Source organism: Taudactylus pleione, unplaced genomic scaffold (genome assembly GCF_031769625.1).
Source record: "Taudactylus pleione unplaced genomic scaffold, aTauple2 ptg000172l, whole genome shotgun sequence".
NCBI classification, from domain to species: domain Eukaryota; kingdom Metazoa; phylum Chordata; class Amphibia; order Anura; family Myobatrachidae; genus Taudactylus; species Taudactylus pleione.
In genome coordinates, this window is record NW_028284574.1 from 8,181,923 (window position 1) to 8,198,304 (window position 16,382).

General features: G+C 42.7%; 1 protein-coding gene across 2 annotated transcripts in view; it reads left to right on the forward strand.

The window, feature by feature from the left end:
- KCND3 (potassium voltage-gated channel subfamily D member 3) overlaps positions 1 to 16,382 on the forward strand; it is a 489,764-nt gene that overhangs the window by 446,583 nt on the left and 26,799 nt on the right. For both annotated transcript variants that reach the window (XM_088475420.1, XM_088475421.1), the window contains exon 5: positions 12,865 to 12,966. In XM_088475420.1, coding sequence (XP_088331546.1) covers positions 12,865 to 12,966 — 102 coding nt within the window. The remainder of the gene's footprint in view (positions 1 to 12,864; positions 12,967 to 16,382) is intronic.

Here is a 16,382-nt window from a genome sequence, read left to right on the forward strand (position 1 = left end):
GTCTAAATCAGGCCCATAGCTGGTGTCAATGCTACTCTCAAATACAATAACATGCTGGCAGTCAAATGACTGATTGTCAATAGACTGTAATGTAGAAAACTTTGTTTTATTCAGTACTTAGTTGATAATAATTTCATATTAATAAAATTATATTTTACAACCATTTAAACCCTGTGACTTGTTTATGGTTGGGGTATACAGTTCCCTAGTATAGTGTTAGCGGGATTATGTATAGGTGTAGTGTTGCAGGGTTAAGGTAAGTGAGCTAACACCATCTGCAGATGATGTTAGCTATAAGAAGCCAGCTCCAAAAACTAAGTTTGGCTGCAGCAAGCGCTGCTAAGAGATATTTCCTGCTTTTTACTTTTGATAAATTGTGGTTAAACTTTACATTAATTCTGCCTTAAACATCTGGAAACATCTGTCATTGCGCTATCAAGACTGTGATTTCAAAAGGAACGACGCTTGTGGTATACCTATTATAGTTGTCCCAGTTTTCTTAATTTACAGAATCCCTGCAGCCCAGGAGTTTGTAGACAGCCTTAAAGCTTTGCCTGGATATGGCAGCCACTGGAAGAGGGGTGTATTGTTTATTTTGAACATCTCCATGTCTCCTGTAGTGGTAAATACCCTGCATGGGACCAATTTTAAGTATAGCAGGGGAAGTCTAGGTTTTCTTGGTCATAGTAGAAACCAGCCCACAGTGTCTAACATTGGAGCAAGTTAACAACTGGCAGGGGATGTTTTTTTTTTAATTATTGCAGTGTGGGGAGTACAGGAAGTGTTTTGTGTCATTAACTGTATAGTACAAAACCTGATCTCAACTAGCTCTGCGGAATGCAATACAAAGTCCTTGTATCCCTCCACGGGGTCAGGGATAACCTTCTTCTGCCACTAACAGCCACCCACTGTTCACTTAGAACTATAAACGTTCACCTGTACTTAAGTGGCCGCGTGGACTTAAACTCAGACTAGTAGTGTTTTACACAAATTACCTATGGGAACCACAGAATAGCACGAGATACTGGATACCAATAAGATAGTCAGTGGCATGGTTAGAGGCGGTAGTACAACTTGGAGAGCTGATGGAGTGGCTGGAGGGCCGATGGTGCAGCTTAGGGCCGGTACTACTAGTTGGAGAACTGATGGTGCAGCTTAAGAGCCGGTGATGCGGCTTTGAGAGCTGATGATGCAGCTTTGAGCCAGTAGTACAAGTTGGAGAACTGATGTTGCAACTTGAGAGCCAGTGATGCGGCTTTGAGAGCTGATGATGTGGCTTTGAGCCAGTTGTACAGGTTGAAGAACTGATGGTGCGGCTTAAGAGTTGGTGATGCGGCTTTGATAGCTGATAGCAGGGCCGGTACTACAAGTTGGAGAACTGATGGTGCGGCTTTGAGCCGATAATACAAGTTTGAAGAACTGATGGTGCGGCTTTGAAAGCTGGTGGCGTGGCTTTGAGCCAGTAGTACAAGTTGAAGAATTGATGGTGCGGCTTGAGAGCCGGTGATGCGGCTTTGATAGCCGATGGTAGGGCCGGTAGTACAAGTTGAACTGATGGTGCAGCTTTGAGCCGGTAATACAAGTTTGAAGAACTGGTGGTGTGGCTTTGAAAGCCGTTGGAGTGGCTTTGAGCCTGTAGTACAAGTTGAAGAATTTATGGTGCAGCTTGAGAGCCAGTGATGTATTTTGAGAGCCGATGGTGTGGCCGAAGGGCCGATGGAGTGGCTAAGGAGCCTGTAGAAGTTTTCAAGCTGATGGACTTTCGGGTGAGCTGATGGAGCGGCTAGAAAGCCTGTAGCAGCTTGTAAGCTGATGGAGTGGCTGGAGGGCCAATGGAGCAGCTAGGGAGCCTGTAGCAGTTTTCATGCTGATGAAGTGGCTGGTGAGCCAATGGAGCGGCTAGAAAGCCTGTAGCAGCTTGTAAGCTGATGGAGTGGATGGAGAGCCGATAGAGGGAGCCTGTAGCAGCTTGTAAGCCAATGGAGTGGCCAGGGAGTCTGTAGCAGCTTGTAGGCTGATGGAGTGGCTGGGGAGCCAGTGATGCAGAGTTCACTACAATCTGGAACAACAGGAACGCTGATCATGCAGCAGAGCTGGGAGATCCACTAGGAATGCTATAGTCAGCGAGGTGGCAAAAGGCCAGCATGAACAAATAAGAGAAGGAACCAATCATGCCACGTTGTGGAAAACATGTGACAACCTGTGGTGCCCGGACCACCTGGCAACCGATGGAACTGGAACAATACTGCCGGAAGGAGGTAAATTGCTGGAACAAGACTTGACCACGATGTTTAACAGTACCCTCCCCTTGATGCGGGTTTGAAGAACCCCCAGAACCCGTTTTGTCAGGAAAATCCCAGAAGAAAAGTCTCTTCAGCCTAGGAGCATGTAGAGCACTCTCGGGGACCCAGGAGCGTTCCTCCGGGCCATAGCCCTTCCGGTGAACCAAAAAGTGTAAATGACCCCTGGAAATCTTGGAGTCCAAGATATTCTCAATGACAAATTTGCATTGACCGTGGACAACAATTGAAGCATGTCTGGATGGAAATTTGGGCTTGACTTTGACAGAGCTGAAGACCGGTTTGAATAAGGAAGAGTGAAAGGTATTGTTGATGTGGAGAGACTTAGATAATTGAAGCTTGAAGCTACCAGATTCACTTGAGCAATGATGCGAAAAGGGCCAATAAATCAAGGACCAAATTTCTGAGTAGGTTGGCGAAGCTTGAGAGCCAAACCAAATTGCTCTTCTTAAACACACATGACCTCCGATGCCTATCAACTGACTTCTTGGAGCGGAGAGAGACTTTCCGAAGGCTTTGATGAACCTTGCTCCAAATGCAACGGAGCCATGAGATAAAAGGCGAGTCAGGCCAACTGAAGTCAAAAGAATATGCTCAGGGATGTTGACCCGTGACACAAAAGATAGGAGAAACTAAAGATGCTGAATGACACGAGTTGTTAATTGCAAATTCTGAAAGAGGCAGATGAGAAACCCAGTCGTTATGACATTTGGAAACATAACAGCGTAAATATTGCTCCAGAGACTGGTTGATCGCTCCGTTTGCCAATTGGATTGAGGATGGTAACCTGAAGAAAGGCTGAGGCAGATGCCTAAGGAAGAAAAGAGCCGGTAGTACAAGTTGCTCCATTTGCCCATTGAATTGAGGATGGTAAACTGAAAAAAGGCTGAGGCAGATGCCTCAGGAAGAACAGAGCCGGTAGTACAAGTTGAAGAACTGATGGTGCGGCTTGAGAGCAGATGATGCGGCTTTGAGAGCCGATGTGGTGTGGCCGGAGGGCCGATGGAGCAGCTAGGGAGCCTATTGCAGTTTTCAAGCTGACCGAGTGGCTGGTGAGCCGATGGAGTGGCTAGGGAGCCTGTAGCAGTTTGTAAGCTGATGGAGTGGCTGGAGAGCTGATGGAGCGGCCAGGAAGTCTGTAGCAGCTTGTAAACTGATGGAGTGGCTGGAGAGTCGATAATGCAGGGTTCACTACAATCTAGAACAGGAACGCTGATCATGCAGCAGAGCCAGGAGATCCACTAGGAACGCTATAGTTGGCAAGGTGGCAATAAGCCAGCGTGCACAAATAAAAGAAGGAACCAATCATGCCGCGTTGTGGAAAACACATGACACCCTACGGTATCCGTATCGCCTGGCAACCGACGGAACTAGAACAATACTGCCAGAAGGAGGTCAATTGCTGGAGAGGGACAAGTCGTGACAGTGACTTGTAACAGAAATCCTATTTCTGTACTACTTCGCAATGATGTGTACTTCAGTGATGACACCTTCATACTGCCTAACTCCCCTCTTTGCCTCTGCATCACCACATTAGTCCATTTACTCTGAAAATCTTTGAGTCATGACAAGCATCTTGTTGTGTGCAAATGCCTTTCAATCTCTGCTGCCTGATATAAGTAGAATGTTGGATAGGTACATCATATGTTTGTATAGACTGCCACAGAAATCCATTTTGATTACGGACAGTGATCAGGTATGTTGGATAGGTATAGCATCGTATGTCTGTATGGAATATCATAGAAAGGCATCATGATCATGTCCAGTGATCAGGTTATGTTGGATAGCTGTAGTATTCTATGTCTGCATGAGTTCTCACATAATAATATTGCATTTAGGTGCAGCATGTGGACTAAACCATCACAATCAGTCAGACACTTGCCTTTATTGTCTAACGTCTTCTAATGCTAATTGGTTGCTCTGATAAGTGGAAATTAGTCTTATATTATAATATATGACTGTGCACGTGATCCTTTAATTGGCTATATGTAGTCTGTGGCATAGAACATAACTGTACTGTGATCAAGTCATGCTGGATAAGTATAGTTTTATTCTGTATAGAATGTTACAGAAGTTTATGTGATGATCTTCACTGGTCATTTTGGGTTGAAATTCGGTTTTCAGGAAAATGTACAGTATGTGTGTCTGTATACAGTCAAAGGGGAGATGTATCAGGCATTGCAGAGAGATAAAGTGAAGTTGTGCAAAGCATTTCTAACTGTCATTTGCCTAGCACAGCTTTTGATCTGACAGTTAGAAGCTGATTGGTTGCTTTGGGCAACTGCTCCACTTTATCTCCCCCCCAAGGCTTGATACATCTCCCCTTGAGAGACTTGTGTTGTTGTAATGTCCCATATAGCAATAATCAAGTCAAGTCTTGTTGGGCAGGTGTAGTGTCCTATATCTGTAAAGAATGATATCTTAAACATGTCCAATGGCTACGTCAGTTATTACGTCCTGTGTCTATAGAGTATTGTAGAATTTTGTGATCATGTCTAGTGGTTATGTACCATTTGTTTAGAAGTGTGCACTATGTCTACAAAATTATACTTATGATGATTGTAGTATATTTTTTAATAATGTCTTATGATTATGTAATTTGGATAGGTATAGTGTCCTGTCTACATAGAGGATCTTTGAAAACTGTTTACAAATGTTGTCAACAATGCAGAAGCCATAAGGGCAACAGTGAGAGGGTTTGTTTCTATATTTCTAAAGTGAAAGTTTTTATAAAAGCCGAGGGAGTAAGCTCAGTCCTATCCGGTGCAGCCTTTTACATACAAAGGTTTGGTCACAGCAAGAATCCTATATGTCCTAGTTTCCCGGGAATTGTATTCTGGCTTTAGAGATCCATGGGGTGATTTACTAAAGTATCTGCTCTAGCAATTGTTTAACTGCTGAAAAGATAAAAATAACTGTTCCTGAAAACTTGAAACTTGGTAGCATTTCAGATGTTGTTGCTTTCATAAAGCTTCCCGAGGATTGTGTCTGACGGCAAAACCTGCAGTAGAAACAAATAATCTGATATGCTATTTTAGTCTAGCCACTCAGTGTATCCAGGTATCAATGTGGTATATAGAAACCAGGTAAAATTTAGATGCAGATTTTAGGGTTAATAGAGCGGAGTCAAGTCTTGCCCAATTCTGATTTTCCACTGAGATTTTACTTCGTTATATTGTCAAACTTGGATAGAATGTGTGAATTGAAAGAAAACACTACAGGGATGATCCACTAGGAATAGTGCATGTTGGCCATGTTTACATGGACTATAGTACTAGCAATGCTTACACCATGCACAACTTTTTCACCATTTTTGGTTATTATAAACTAGTAAACATGAACCCAGTATATGGCAGGTCACTTAAGCCTGCCCCTGTTCAACAGCATCCTCTCACTGCTATACTTACTGGTCCTCTTCTGCAGGATTGCTGCCCCAAATCATATATATTTGTACTTAGCCCTTTTATGGTATTAAGAACCCCAGCCATCTTACAGTAGTTGGAGCAGTACTAAAGGGGCCCACACACTGGACAATATTTTGCACGATTACCCAGATTTCGACTCATCGGAGGACAAATCGTGAGTGTCCACTGAGGATAGTGATGCCGATGCGTGTAACCATCGTATCTTCAGATCTTACCTGCAGCAGGTAAGATCTGCCAATCTCGTATACCACGCACTGAAAATCGTTAATAATGCATTATAGATTGTTGGTCAGATTGGACACTTTTTAGCACCATATCTTGTCCTGGATTGCCGGGGAGAGTTCAAGGGAAATTGCATCGTTTGCAAGTCATCCAATGTGTGGGCACCTTTAGAGTTCACTGGTGCCTGTATATTAACGACATAACCATCTCTCACAATACTTGGGAGGAGCATCTGAAAGATAGGGGGTACTTTGCATGACCATGTAATAAGCGGTCAGACCATTTGTATGGTAAATGGCAATACAATAAATTGCGTTCAAGTACAAATTTATAGTATAACATTGCATATATATTTATATTTTCACTTGAATACCATTTACTTTTTAGCCATATTTAAGTTGCTGTTTCGTCATTCATTTATCATGTAATTGCCCAGAAAAATATTATTGATTTACCCCATATTCACGTAATTATTCTACAGTGTAGTTTCGCCTCAGCTAGTAACATTGATCATTTGGTCATTAGATTATTCAAATTATATCGTTTGCTATTTTTTTCAATCTAGTTCGGAACTTTAGACCAGATAATTGATATATGTAATTTTTTTTTGTGCGTAGTCTGTGAATTTACATTGTGACCATTCTTATATGGTCCTTTTAGACTAATACCAGTAAAGGTTATGTTTTAATATGTACTGTAGGTTGAGTGCCTCAAAAACCGAGAGTAATTTCCCTTTCCTTGTGGTTTCATTTCTATTATATAACGCTCATGGGCGCACCCCCACACTTGTCACCCCCATACCTACTAATGATTTGACCAATGCTTAGGATCTCTCCCTTTGCTCTTCCCTTGGTTCCATATGGAAATGGCAACAGTTGAATACCGCTGATATGGAGTGGTGGGGAATGAAGTTAGATTATGGTGGAAACCATTAGCATATACACTTATCAGACATAACATTAAAACCACTGACAGCTGAAGTGAATAACATATTAGGCAGCAAGAGAACAGTCACTTCTTGAAGTTAATGTGTTGGAAGCAGGAAAAATGGGTAAGTGTAAAGATCTGAGTGACTTTGACAAGGGCCAAAATGTGATGACTAGAAGACTGGGTCAGAGCATATCCAAAATGGCAAGTCTTGTAAGGTGTTCCTGATATGCAGTGGTTAGTACCTACCAAAAGTGGTCCAAGGAATAATAGCTGGTGAACCGGCAATAGGGTCATGAGCAATCAGGGACCATTGATGTGCGTGGAGAACAAAGGCTAGGCCATTTGGTCCAATCCCACAGAAGAGCTACAGATGTGTCCTCATACATTCTTGCTGCAGTCACACCAAACGGCCCCTCTTAGCGCACACAGGTTTCATGCTACTCTGCTAGCGCTTGGCGTCTTTTGTGTTTTTGCCCAGAAATGCGATGCAACTAGGATGCACCAGGAGACTGTGCTGATTAATTTAAAAGGTGACACATGTATATCTGTGTGCGACTGAGTCTGAATCTGTGTACGCAGTGCTACGATTCAGCGGCCGTGTCTTTTTCCATGCCAAGTCCCAATTTGCTTCGTATACAGACTCAGTCGCATACAGATATACAAGTGTCACATATCAAATTATTCAGCAGAGGTGTATCCTAGTCACATCACATTGCAAATCAGATGTATTTTCACGCAAAAAATACGCTCAGCACTAACCGAGTTGCACAAGACCTAGCGGCTCACTCCCACCATGTGTCTTGCGCCACATAGCCTATTGAGGCTAGATGTATAAGGACACATCTGAACTGTAGCATTAATAGCTGAAAAAAAGTTACTACTGGCTATGATAGAAAAGTGTCGGCAAAGGGCACCACAGACCGGCTCCCAAAATGACCCATCCACCATTGAAAGCACTTACAGTGGGCAGGTGGGAATGAGAACTGGACCATGGAGCAGCCTAATGAATTACGTTTTCTTTTACATCATGTGGACAACCAGGTGCTGGTGCATCATATACATGGGGCAGAGATGGCACCAGGATCACTATGGAAAGAAGAGTAGCCAACAGAGGCAGTGTGATGTTCTGGGCAATGGTCTGCTGAGAAACTTTGGCTTCTGGCATTCATGTGGATATTACTTTATGTAGCACATACTTAAACATTTTTGCAGACCAAGTACACCCCTTCATGCCAATGGTATTCCCTGACTGCGATGTCCTGTTACAGCAAGATAATGCACACTGCTACACTGCCAAAATTGTTCAAGAATGGTTTGAAGAAAATAACAGAGAGTTCATCTGTAGGATGTGCTGTAAATTAGAAGTCCGAGCCATGGAGGCCACACCTCACAACTTACAGGACTTAAAGGATCTGCTGCCAACATGATGGTGCCAGGACAACTACAGAGGTCTTGTGGAGCCCATGCCTCAACAAGTCAGAGCTGCTTTGGTGGCATGAGGGAGACCTACACAATATTAGGCAGGTGGTTTTAATGTTACTGTATGGCTGATCGGTGTAGCTTATTACCGAAAACAAAAGTAGGTTCTAGGCTTGGAACAACATGTAGATATTACAGAAATGATGTCCTACATTATTAATTCTGCAGATAGAGCCAATATATTACACACAGTGCTGTACATTGAGGGGAGCATAGTCTAAGCAAATGCAATACAATTGCATGACACAGAAGGCAATGAGGTATCTGCCCAAATTAGTTAATCTAAAAGTCATTGTAGAAATCTTATGCTGCCCATCCACGACGTCGTTATCGTGAAATCACTTGCAAATCGGGCAGTAAAATGTTAAAAACGACCTGCGATGCGCGTGCCCACTGGTTGTTTTTGACATCTGACCGCCGTCAGGTTGCCATGTTTGGGGATGATTGATCTGCATACACTGAACATCTGAACGTTCAGTGTATGCCCTTCACCCCTAGGGGGACGACGGCATGATTATGATGGCGTAATCATGCCGTCGTCCCCGCATCTTGTAGTGGATGGGCAGCTTATAGACAGCTTCTGCCATGTCTGTCCACTATTTACATACAGTAACTGATTTGCTTTCCTGCTCTGCCGACAAATGGCAGGAACATCACTGCATCTGAAATAGTTTTAATTTATTTTCAAATTGTGATTATGCTCAGCAAGTAACTTATACTCTTGGAGGTACATTTACCCAAGCTAATAATAATACTAAATGAGTAATAATAGTAAATACAATATTTTGTATTTATTTATTACCTTTTTAAAGTAAGCGACCCAATCCACTGAAGAACAGTGGCTTTTAAAAGTGACACTTATTAAATGTATCTCTTGTACTTGTTAATACATCCCTCCATCCTTACGCTGTAGATAACTTCCAGGCTGGAGTAGCTATTTCACTAATGGTTCCATTTGGCATTGCATATTGCTGAACACAGTGCCAGGGCACTTGTTCCCCGTGCATGCAGATAAGTTAACCCCCCAAAAACCCTGTCTTTTGTATGATAACACTCATTGGAACCACCTTTTAATGTCCCACTGACTTTACAAAGTTTTAACTGCTTTTATTTGTCAGAAGAACTTGTGAGGGGATGTAGTCAGGCTCCCGTCAGTCAGAATGCAAACAGTCACAATCCCGACGGTATTAAGGTTAGGTTCAGCGTTAGGCACTGGGGGGAATGTTAGGGCTAGGCTGCTGGAGATGACAGGGTTAGGCTGCGGGAGGGTTGGGTTAGAATACTTACCAAAACTTAACGGGATTTTGACCCTCGGGATGCTACGGTCTGTATTCTGACCGTCGGCATTGTGACCATTGGGATCCCATACCCAACGCCTGGTGAGAGGTAGGACAAAAGTTGATTTAAAGTACTGTTGGCATGACAAGCCTCAAACAGGCCAGACCAAAAATAACATGGATTGAGGGGTAAATATATATTTACCAACTATTTAAGTAATCGTCTACCATCCTGCAAGATGTAATACAATTTTCATCTCTATGAGTTGTCAGCCGTTTCTGTACAGCAGCATTGTATTTGGATTGCCGTTTTAAAACATCAGATTTTATCAGTTTATATTATCGGCAACTTATTCAGTCTTAAATTAAATTTTAAAATTTACCAGATAGGAGCGCAGAATAAATATAGTACTCATTATTCCCTAATTTGGAACGGTGACAGTAGCGATATTTACCTCTACAATTGCAACACTTTGCTTCCTTTTAAAAACCAAATGTAATTAACTAATAATAATTAGAGGGATAGGAACACAGTTCTGGATGAGCTCTCAGAAAGATTACATTCTAAAATGTGTCCAAATATAATTATGACAGACTCTATTTTCATATATTTACCTTTTGTGATTGAATAGAATAGCAAAGAATCTGGGCTCACTTAAACAAAACTACAAGAGAGAGGACTTGGAGCTTTTGATTAGGCAAATTACAAGTACTCGGCCACTATCTGAAACAGAAATGATTAGTGTTGAAAGGAAGCTGGCCTGTTTGATGCTTGTGATTGCCTGATTCCCTCTATCAGATACAGGATGGGGGTGTGGAATCCTAAGTGCAGAAAAGGATTATCACACCAGCCAATTGTCTAATACAGAAGCATTCTAATTCTTTTAATCAATGACGAAGGTTGGCTTCTAACTGTCTCTTTTGTTCTCTATTGGGTTTTTACAGCATTACGATTCCTCTGTATATACATGTATAATTGTCACTTTCTGCAGTCTTGTTACTATATTTTGACTCATTAAAGTGCACCTCTAAAGATAGAAAACTGCACCCCCCAAAACATCTTACAAATAAAGGGGTAGATATATGAAGCAGTGAAAAGAGTGGAGAAGTTGCCCATGGCCAGGGTCGCCAAGAAGGGGGAGTGGGTACAAATTACCCGGGCCCAGACTTTCTGGAGGGGCCCGGGTCTGGCACCCCCCCCCCCCCACTTACATCACAGCAGCCCAGCATACACTGCTGTGTGCTGGGCTGCACTGGAAGACTGCTCATGGCTGCTAAGTAGCCACTGCAGTCTCCTATGCCTGTGTGGGGAGCGACTGGTTATGCGCTGGGCTGAGGGGGCTCACTGCACTCCCTTCGCCAGCGCCGCTCTGCAAAACTGTTTTTTTTTTTTTTTACAAAAGGGGGTGTGGCCATGCCCCCTTTTTACCGGGGCCCAGCGCGGCTCTTGACGGGCCTGCCCACGGCAACCAATCAACTCCTACATATTATTTTATAGAATGTACTTGTAAATGCAATCTCAAAGCTGATTGGTTGCCATGGGCAACTTCTCCACTGGCACACTTCTCCACTCTTTTCACTGCTTCATACACCCACCCCAAAGTGCCCATATGTGGGTGGGGGGGAGCACTGGGCCTGATTTAGAGCCGGACGCTATTTGCGCTCGCTCGTCCAGAAAAAGGGGCTGGCTATTTAAATTGACCGTTCGCTCTTTGTGGTCTGTTGATGCCTCTGTGTCTGAACGAGCGAACAAAACATGCGGTCTTTTTTTTTTTAAAAACTCCCCCTGGCCGCTCGCATCCTACGTCATCTCCGCTATTTATTTGATTAATCGAGTACATCGAAAGGCAAATGAACTGCTCGCAGTGCTTGTGGTTGGATTTTGCTACTGCAATCATGCGAGCAGTTCAGGCTAAGAAACAACCAAGTGACGTGGTCGATTACGCTGCTTTGTTAATTATGCACACCCTTAAAACGCCCGTTTTGACCGTTTGGCACGCCTGCGTTCGGATCTCCACTCCCCGTTTTCAAGCACCTTCCCCTGTTACCACCCACAAACGCCTCATTCTGTCACTCAATTTAGCAGGCATTCGCTATTTTGCGAGCACATGAATTTCGACCGCAGACTGGTTCGCGCATGCGTATTACGAGCCGTACGCAGTTGTGCGAACATCACTCGGAGCGAACGAGCGGCCGCTTACGAGCGTCTCTGAATCAGGCCCACTGTACAGTACTGTTCAATTGGTCCTCTGTTTGTTTGTTAAAATAGATCAGGATGGTGAGGGCACATTGAGAGCATTGCAAAATGTTTAAATCAGTGGCAGGAATGCAGAGATAAATGCACTATGCTGTACTTGGAAGCTGCAAAAGGCATCCCATTGTATAGGATGAAGCCTTATTTCCAGCACCACCAGTGACATAAAAAGATCGGCGTGGAATTTGTATGTTCTCCATCTGTACGAGCATATGTTAATTTTTAGAACATAGGGGCTGATTCAGCATTGCACATATATGCAATGTTGAACGCAGATTTCCGATTATCAGGAATCTGGGCATGTGCAGGACCCTGGCATCGCAAGCCGGCTACCCTGAGTAAGCTGAGACTTACTCAAATGGCCGGCGACCCGGCACCGTCCGCCATTGCAACTGATGGTCGCGGTGGTGATCCCAGCCTGCAACTTCGGTCGCAGCGCTGGGATCACAAATGCAGCAAGGGTGTCATACACCTCCTGCTGCATTTGTATATTAGCAAGGACGGAATTGTAAAGCTGCCGCTGTTCAACTAAGCTGAATCACCCCATAGATTGTAGAAGGGGCAGAGACTGATGTGAATGACTAAAAAACTGTACATTGCCCCACACTATATAGGCGCTATATAAATAAAATAGTGAGACCATTCTACAGGGAAAAAAAAATGTGAAAGTGTAGCTCACATCTCGCATTTAATAAATCACTTCCTGGCAACCGCAATGAAGGTTGCAGCAGACTTTATCTACTAACAAATGATGCTTTTAAAAATAAGACAGAAGTGAGTTTTTTTTTATTTATTTCTTTTTAAATGATGGTATAGCAGCACTGCTCAATGATGGAGGTAATTTTATAGTGACTCCAATATTTGATTGCGAAAAGAAATGTGATACTTTTATGACTCAGTACAGCGTCTTGCAGGCAAAAATATTTGCTCTGATGTTGCTGATCACTTCTTCTGTTTTCCTTTTTTTGGTCACACAGAAAGCTAGACTTGCAAGAATAAAGGTAGCCAAGACGGGAAGTTCAACGGCCTACCTGCACAGCAAAAGGAATGGCTTGCTTAATGAGGCTCTGGAGCTAGCGGTATGTATGAATTGGTCCTAAACTACTGTACTTACATTCTCTTAAAGTCTGTCCATGAGATACTGTTGTTCATGACCTACTTACCTTCAGCATAACATTTCTTCAATAAGGAAGTAAAGTTGCTTTTGGTTTATAAATTCATAAAACAAACTCCACTAAAGACAGAATCTATATACTCACACACAATGCAATTTAGAACGGCACATGTTCATGATGTAGCAACTGAGTGTAGGTGTATATGGGACAGTCATTACAATGAACATCCTATCCATACCTGCATATGTAAGAATGTATACCAAACCAGTGATAGTGGAGTGGATTTAAAAATTGTCTTCAGCTAGCTGCAATGGGAACAAGTGTGCTGCATAAATGCAGGGAGTCCTTTCTTTTGTTTCATTGTTATTTTTGTTTTAAACTAAATGACCAGATCTGAGCTACTTGAACGAGCGAATAGTGCATGAATAGTTAAATGTGTATAGAACATACTAAACATTTTTAACACCTTCATGAATGGAGGAGTTATTTATATGTGTAGTAGAGTTTTTTACGAATTGCAAAAGGGCAGAGGTGCAACTTAAAATCTGATTTGGTCATGCCATGCACCAATAGTCGCATAAGCTAATATTTTTGCCAAGGCACATAGGGTTACATACACAGTGTGGTTTGCATGGGCCAAGTGATGGCAAGAGGTTTAGGGCATTGCAAACACAATTAGATTTTGCACAGTAGGGAAAATGAGATAAAGGTTGGAGAGTACATATTTATGGGGCAGTTCCTTGCACTACGTAGCATTCTATGACCATTTTCACTTTGTAAAGGGCTTTAGTTCTACACGAGCTAAGGATGGCTCTACAGGTGGAGTCTCCCATATCCAAATATTCCAAAATACAGAATTTTGTTTTAGCATGACTGATAGTGACACCTTTGCTTTTTGATGGTTCAATGTACACAAACTTTGTTTAAAGCACAAAATTAAAAAATATTAAATAAAATTACCTTCAGGCTGTGTGTATATGAAACAAATGAATTTCATGTATGTACACAAACTTTGTTTGAACCACAAAATGATTAAAATATTGTATAAAATTACCCGCAGGCTGTATGTATAAAGGTGTATATAAAACAAATGCATTCTGTGGTTAGATTTGGGTCCTATTCCCAAGATCTCTCATTATGGTATGCAAATATTCCATAATACAGAATATTCCGAAATCCAAAATACCCCTGGTCCCAATCATTTTGGATATGGGACTCAACCTGTATTTTGTAACAGTCATATACTTTTAATGGGATGCAATTTGCATTTAAAGTTTGCACTGTGGAGAAGTTGTGGGGTATCTTATTAGCTTCTTAGGCCTCCAATATCACCTATAGGCTGATGATACTCAAATCTACCTTTCTCCCTGGTGTCTCTTTCTGTCATCTTATCCTACATGTCACAAACTTAATATGTCTGAAACCAAATTCATTGTATCGCCAGGACCCCTCTTCTCTCCTCTATCTGTTGAAAACACCACCTTCTTTGTCCCTCAAGCTCACTCAGTGGCATCGCTATGGGGGTACGTGCTGCATCTGGGTGTCACCCTTAGAGGGGGTAACATCAAAATGCCTGCTCTTCCTCAGTGACAGGAGCCGGGTGCTGCAGTGTGAAATTCTCCTGCAGCACCCGGCCCGTCACATAGGAGCCGACAGTGCAGGCACTAGCCTCCGGGGGATGCTGGGCACACCCCCGGAGTGATTTCCTGTGAGGCCACACCCTTTATGTTAAACCACGCCCCTTGTCGGGCACGCACAGTAGATGGAGTATGCACTGGGTGTCACCAGACCCGGTAATGCCTCTGAGTTCACTACCTGGACATCAACATTTTCCTCCCACTTGGACTAGTGCAACTTCCTCCTCTCCCCATTTGTCTATCCTTAATGCTGCCACCCATCTCCTTTACCTCTTTTGCCACTCTGCATCTTCCGATGCCTATGGAAATTGCTTCACCAAGAATACAGTTTAAACTCTTCACCCTCATATGAAGTCCTTCAATTTCCCCTCTCTCTCATACATCTCCAACCTACTGTAGTTTTAGCCCACACTCCATCCCACCCTTTCTGCCTCACCACTACTCTTATCACCTCTTCTCACTCCCATATCCAAAATTTCTCTTGAACTGCCTCCCCTACTCTGGAACTGCTTCACTTTTGCTATCAGACTTTCTTACAGTCTCCACACCTTCAAACTCTCATTTATTCATATACACTGTAAAGCCGCATACCCACTTAACAATATGCTCCATGAGCGATATCGTTATGTGTTTCCCCTGCACTGCCGGGCTCAATGTTGTTAACGACATTGAGCATTCACACTGAACGATATCGTTAACAATATTGATCAGTGATGGCACCTCCCTCATCCCTGTACTTGCAGAACCTGATGTTATCGTCAGGTTGCCCTGCAAGTACGGGGGAAGAAAGACATCATTAACAATCCATGGAAGCGCACATCATTAACGGTGTCTTGCATACACACTGGACGGTAATGGACGCGATGAACGATAACGTTATCGTTCATATCGTCCAACTTATCGTGAACTGTGTATGCGGCTTAAGTCTATCAGATCTCAAAACTCACCACTCAACTCATTTGACCAACCACTTACAGACTCTCCCAGTTCACCATCCTTTATACGCCCCTCCCTAGGAGACTGTGAGCTCTCTTCCCTTGTTCTCTTGTCACTACCCCTGACACCAGTGCACCCTGTTCGTGTCTCTCCACTGGCAACACTTATCCTTTCTGTTCATCCACTAAGTGGGTTTAGGCTACTAAAATGCTGTTTTATGTCCTTTCCCCCTCCCCTCCGCCCCACCAATCATTGCTGCTACTATTGCCATAGTAAGTCACTCTATCTTCTACTTACCCTAACCCTGCTATTGGTTGTAATCTGGTATTATAGTTTGAGAAGAGTAGGCGCTCTCCTACTTAAATCAATTAGTAAAAAAGTGTATATAATATATATATATATATGTCCACACAGGAGGCACTCTGTCCTCCAAAAATGACAACACAGGAGGTTTGATGAATATATGAGAGGTCACCTGTGGCTGACCTTTTCTGGAGGGCACCTGCTACATTACTATTTTATTTATGGGAGTGCCACCCTAGACATTATATATATATATATATATAAAAATAATAATAATACACAAATGTTTCTCTATAGCCAGCAGCTATCAAAACATAGGTTAATGCTCAAACCTATAAAAGCAAAACAATGCAAAAAGCCATTTTATGATGTATTTATGAATAGGTTTGTGGTCATACCGGCCGGTTAGTGGATCATATTTTATTAATATTCTAATTTCCTATATATTAGTGCTATCTACTGTCTTTTTGCATGGTATTATAGTTCTCCTATGTATTTATGTAT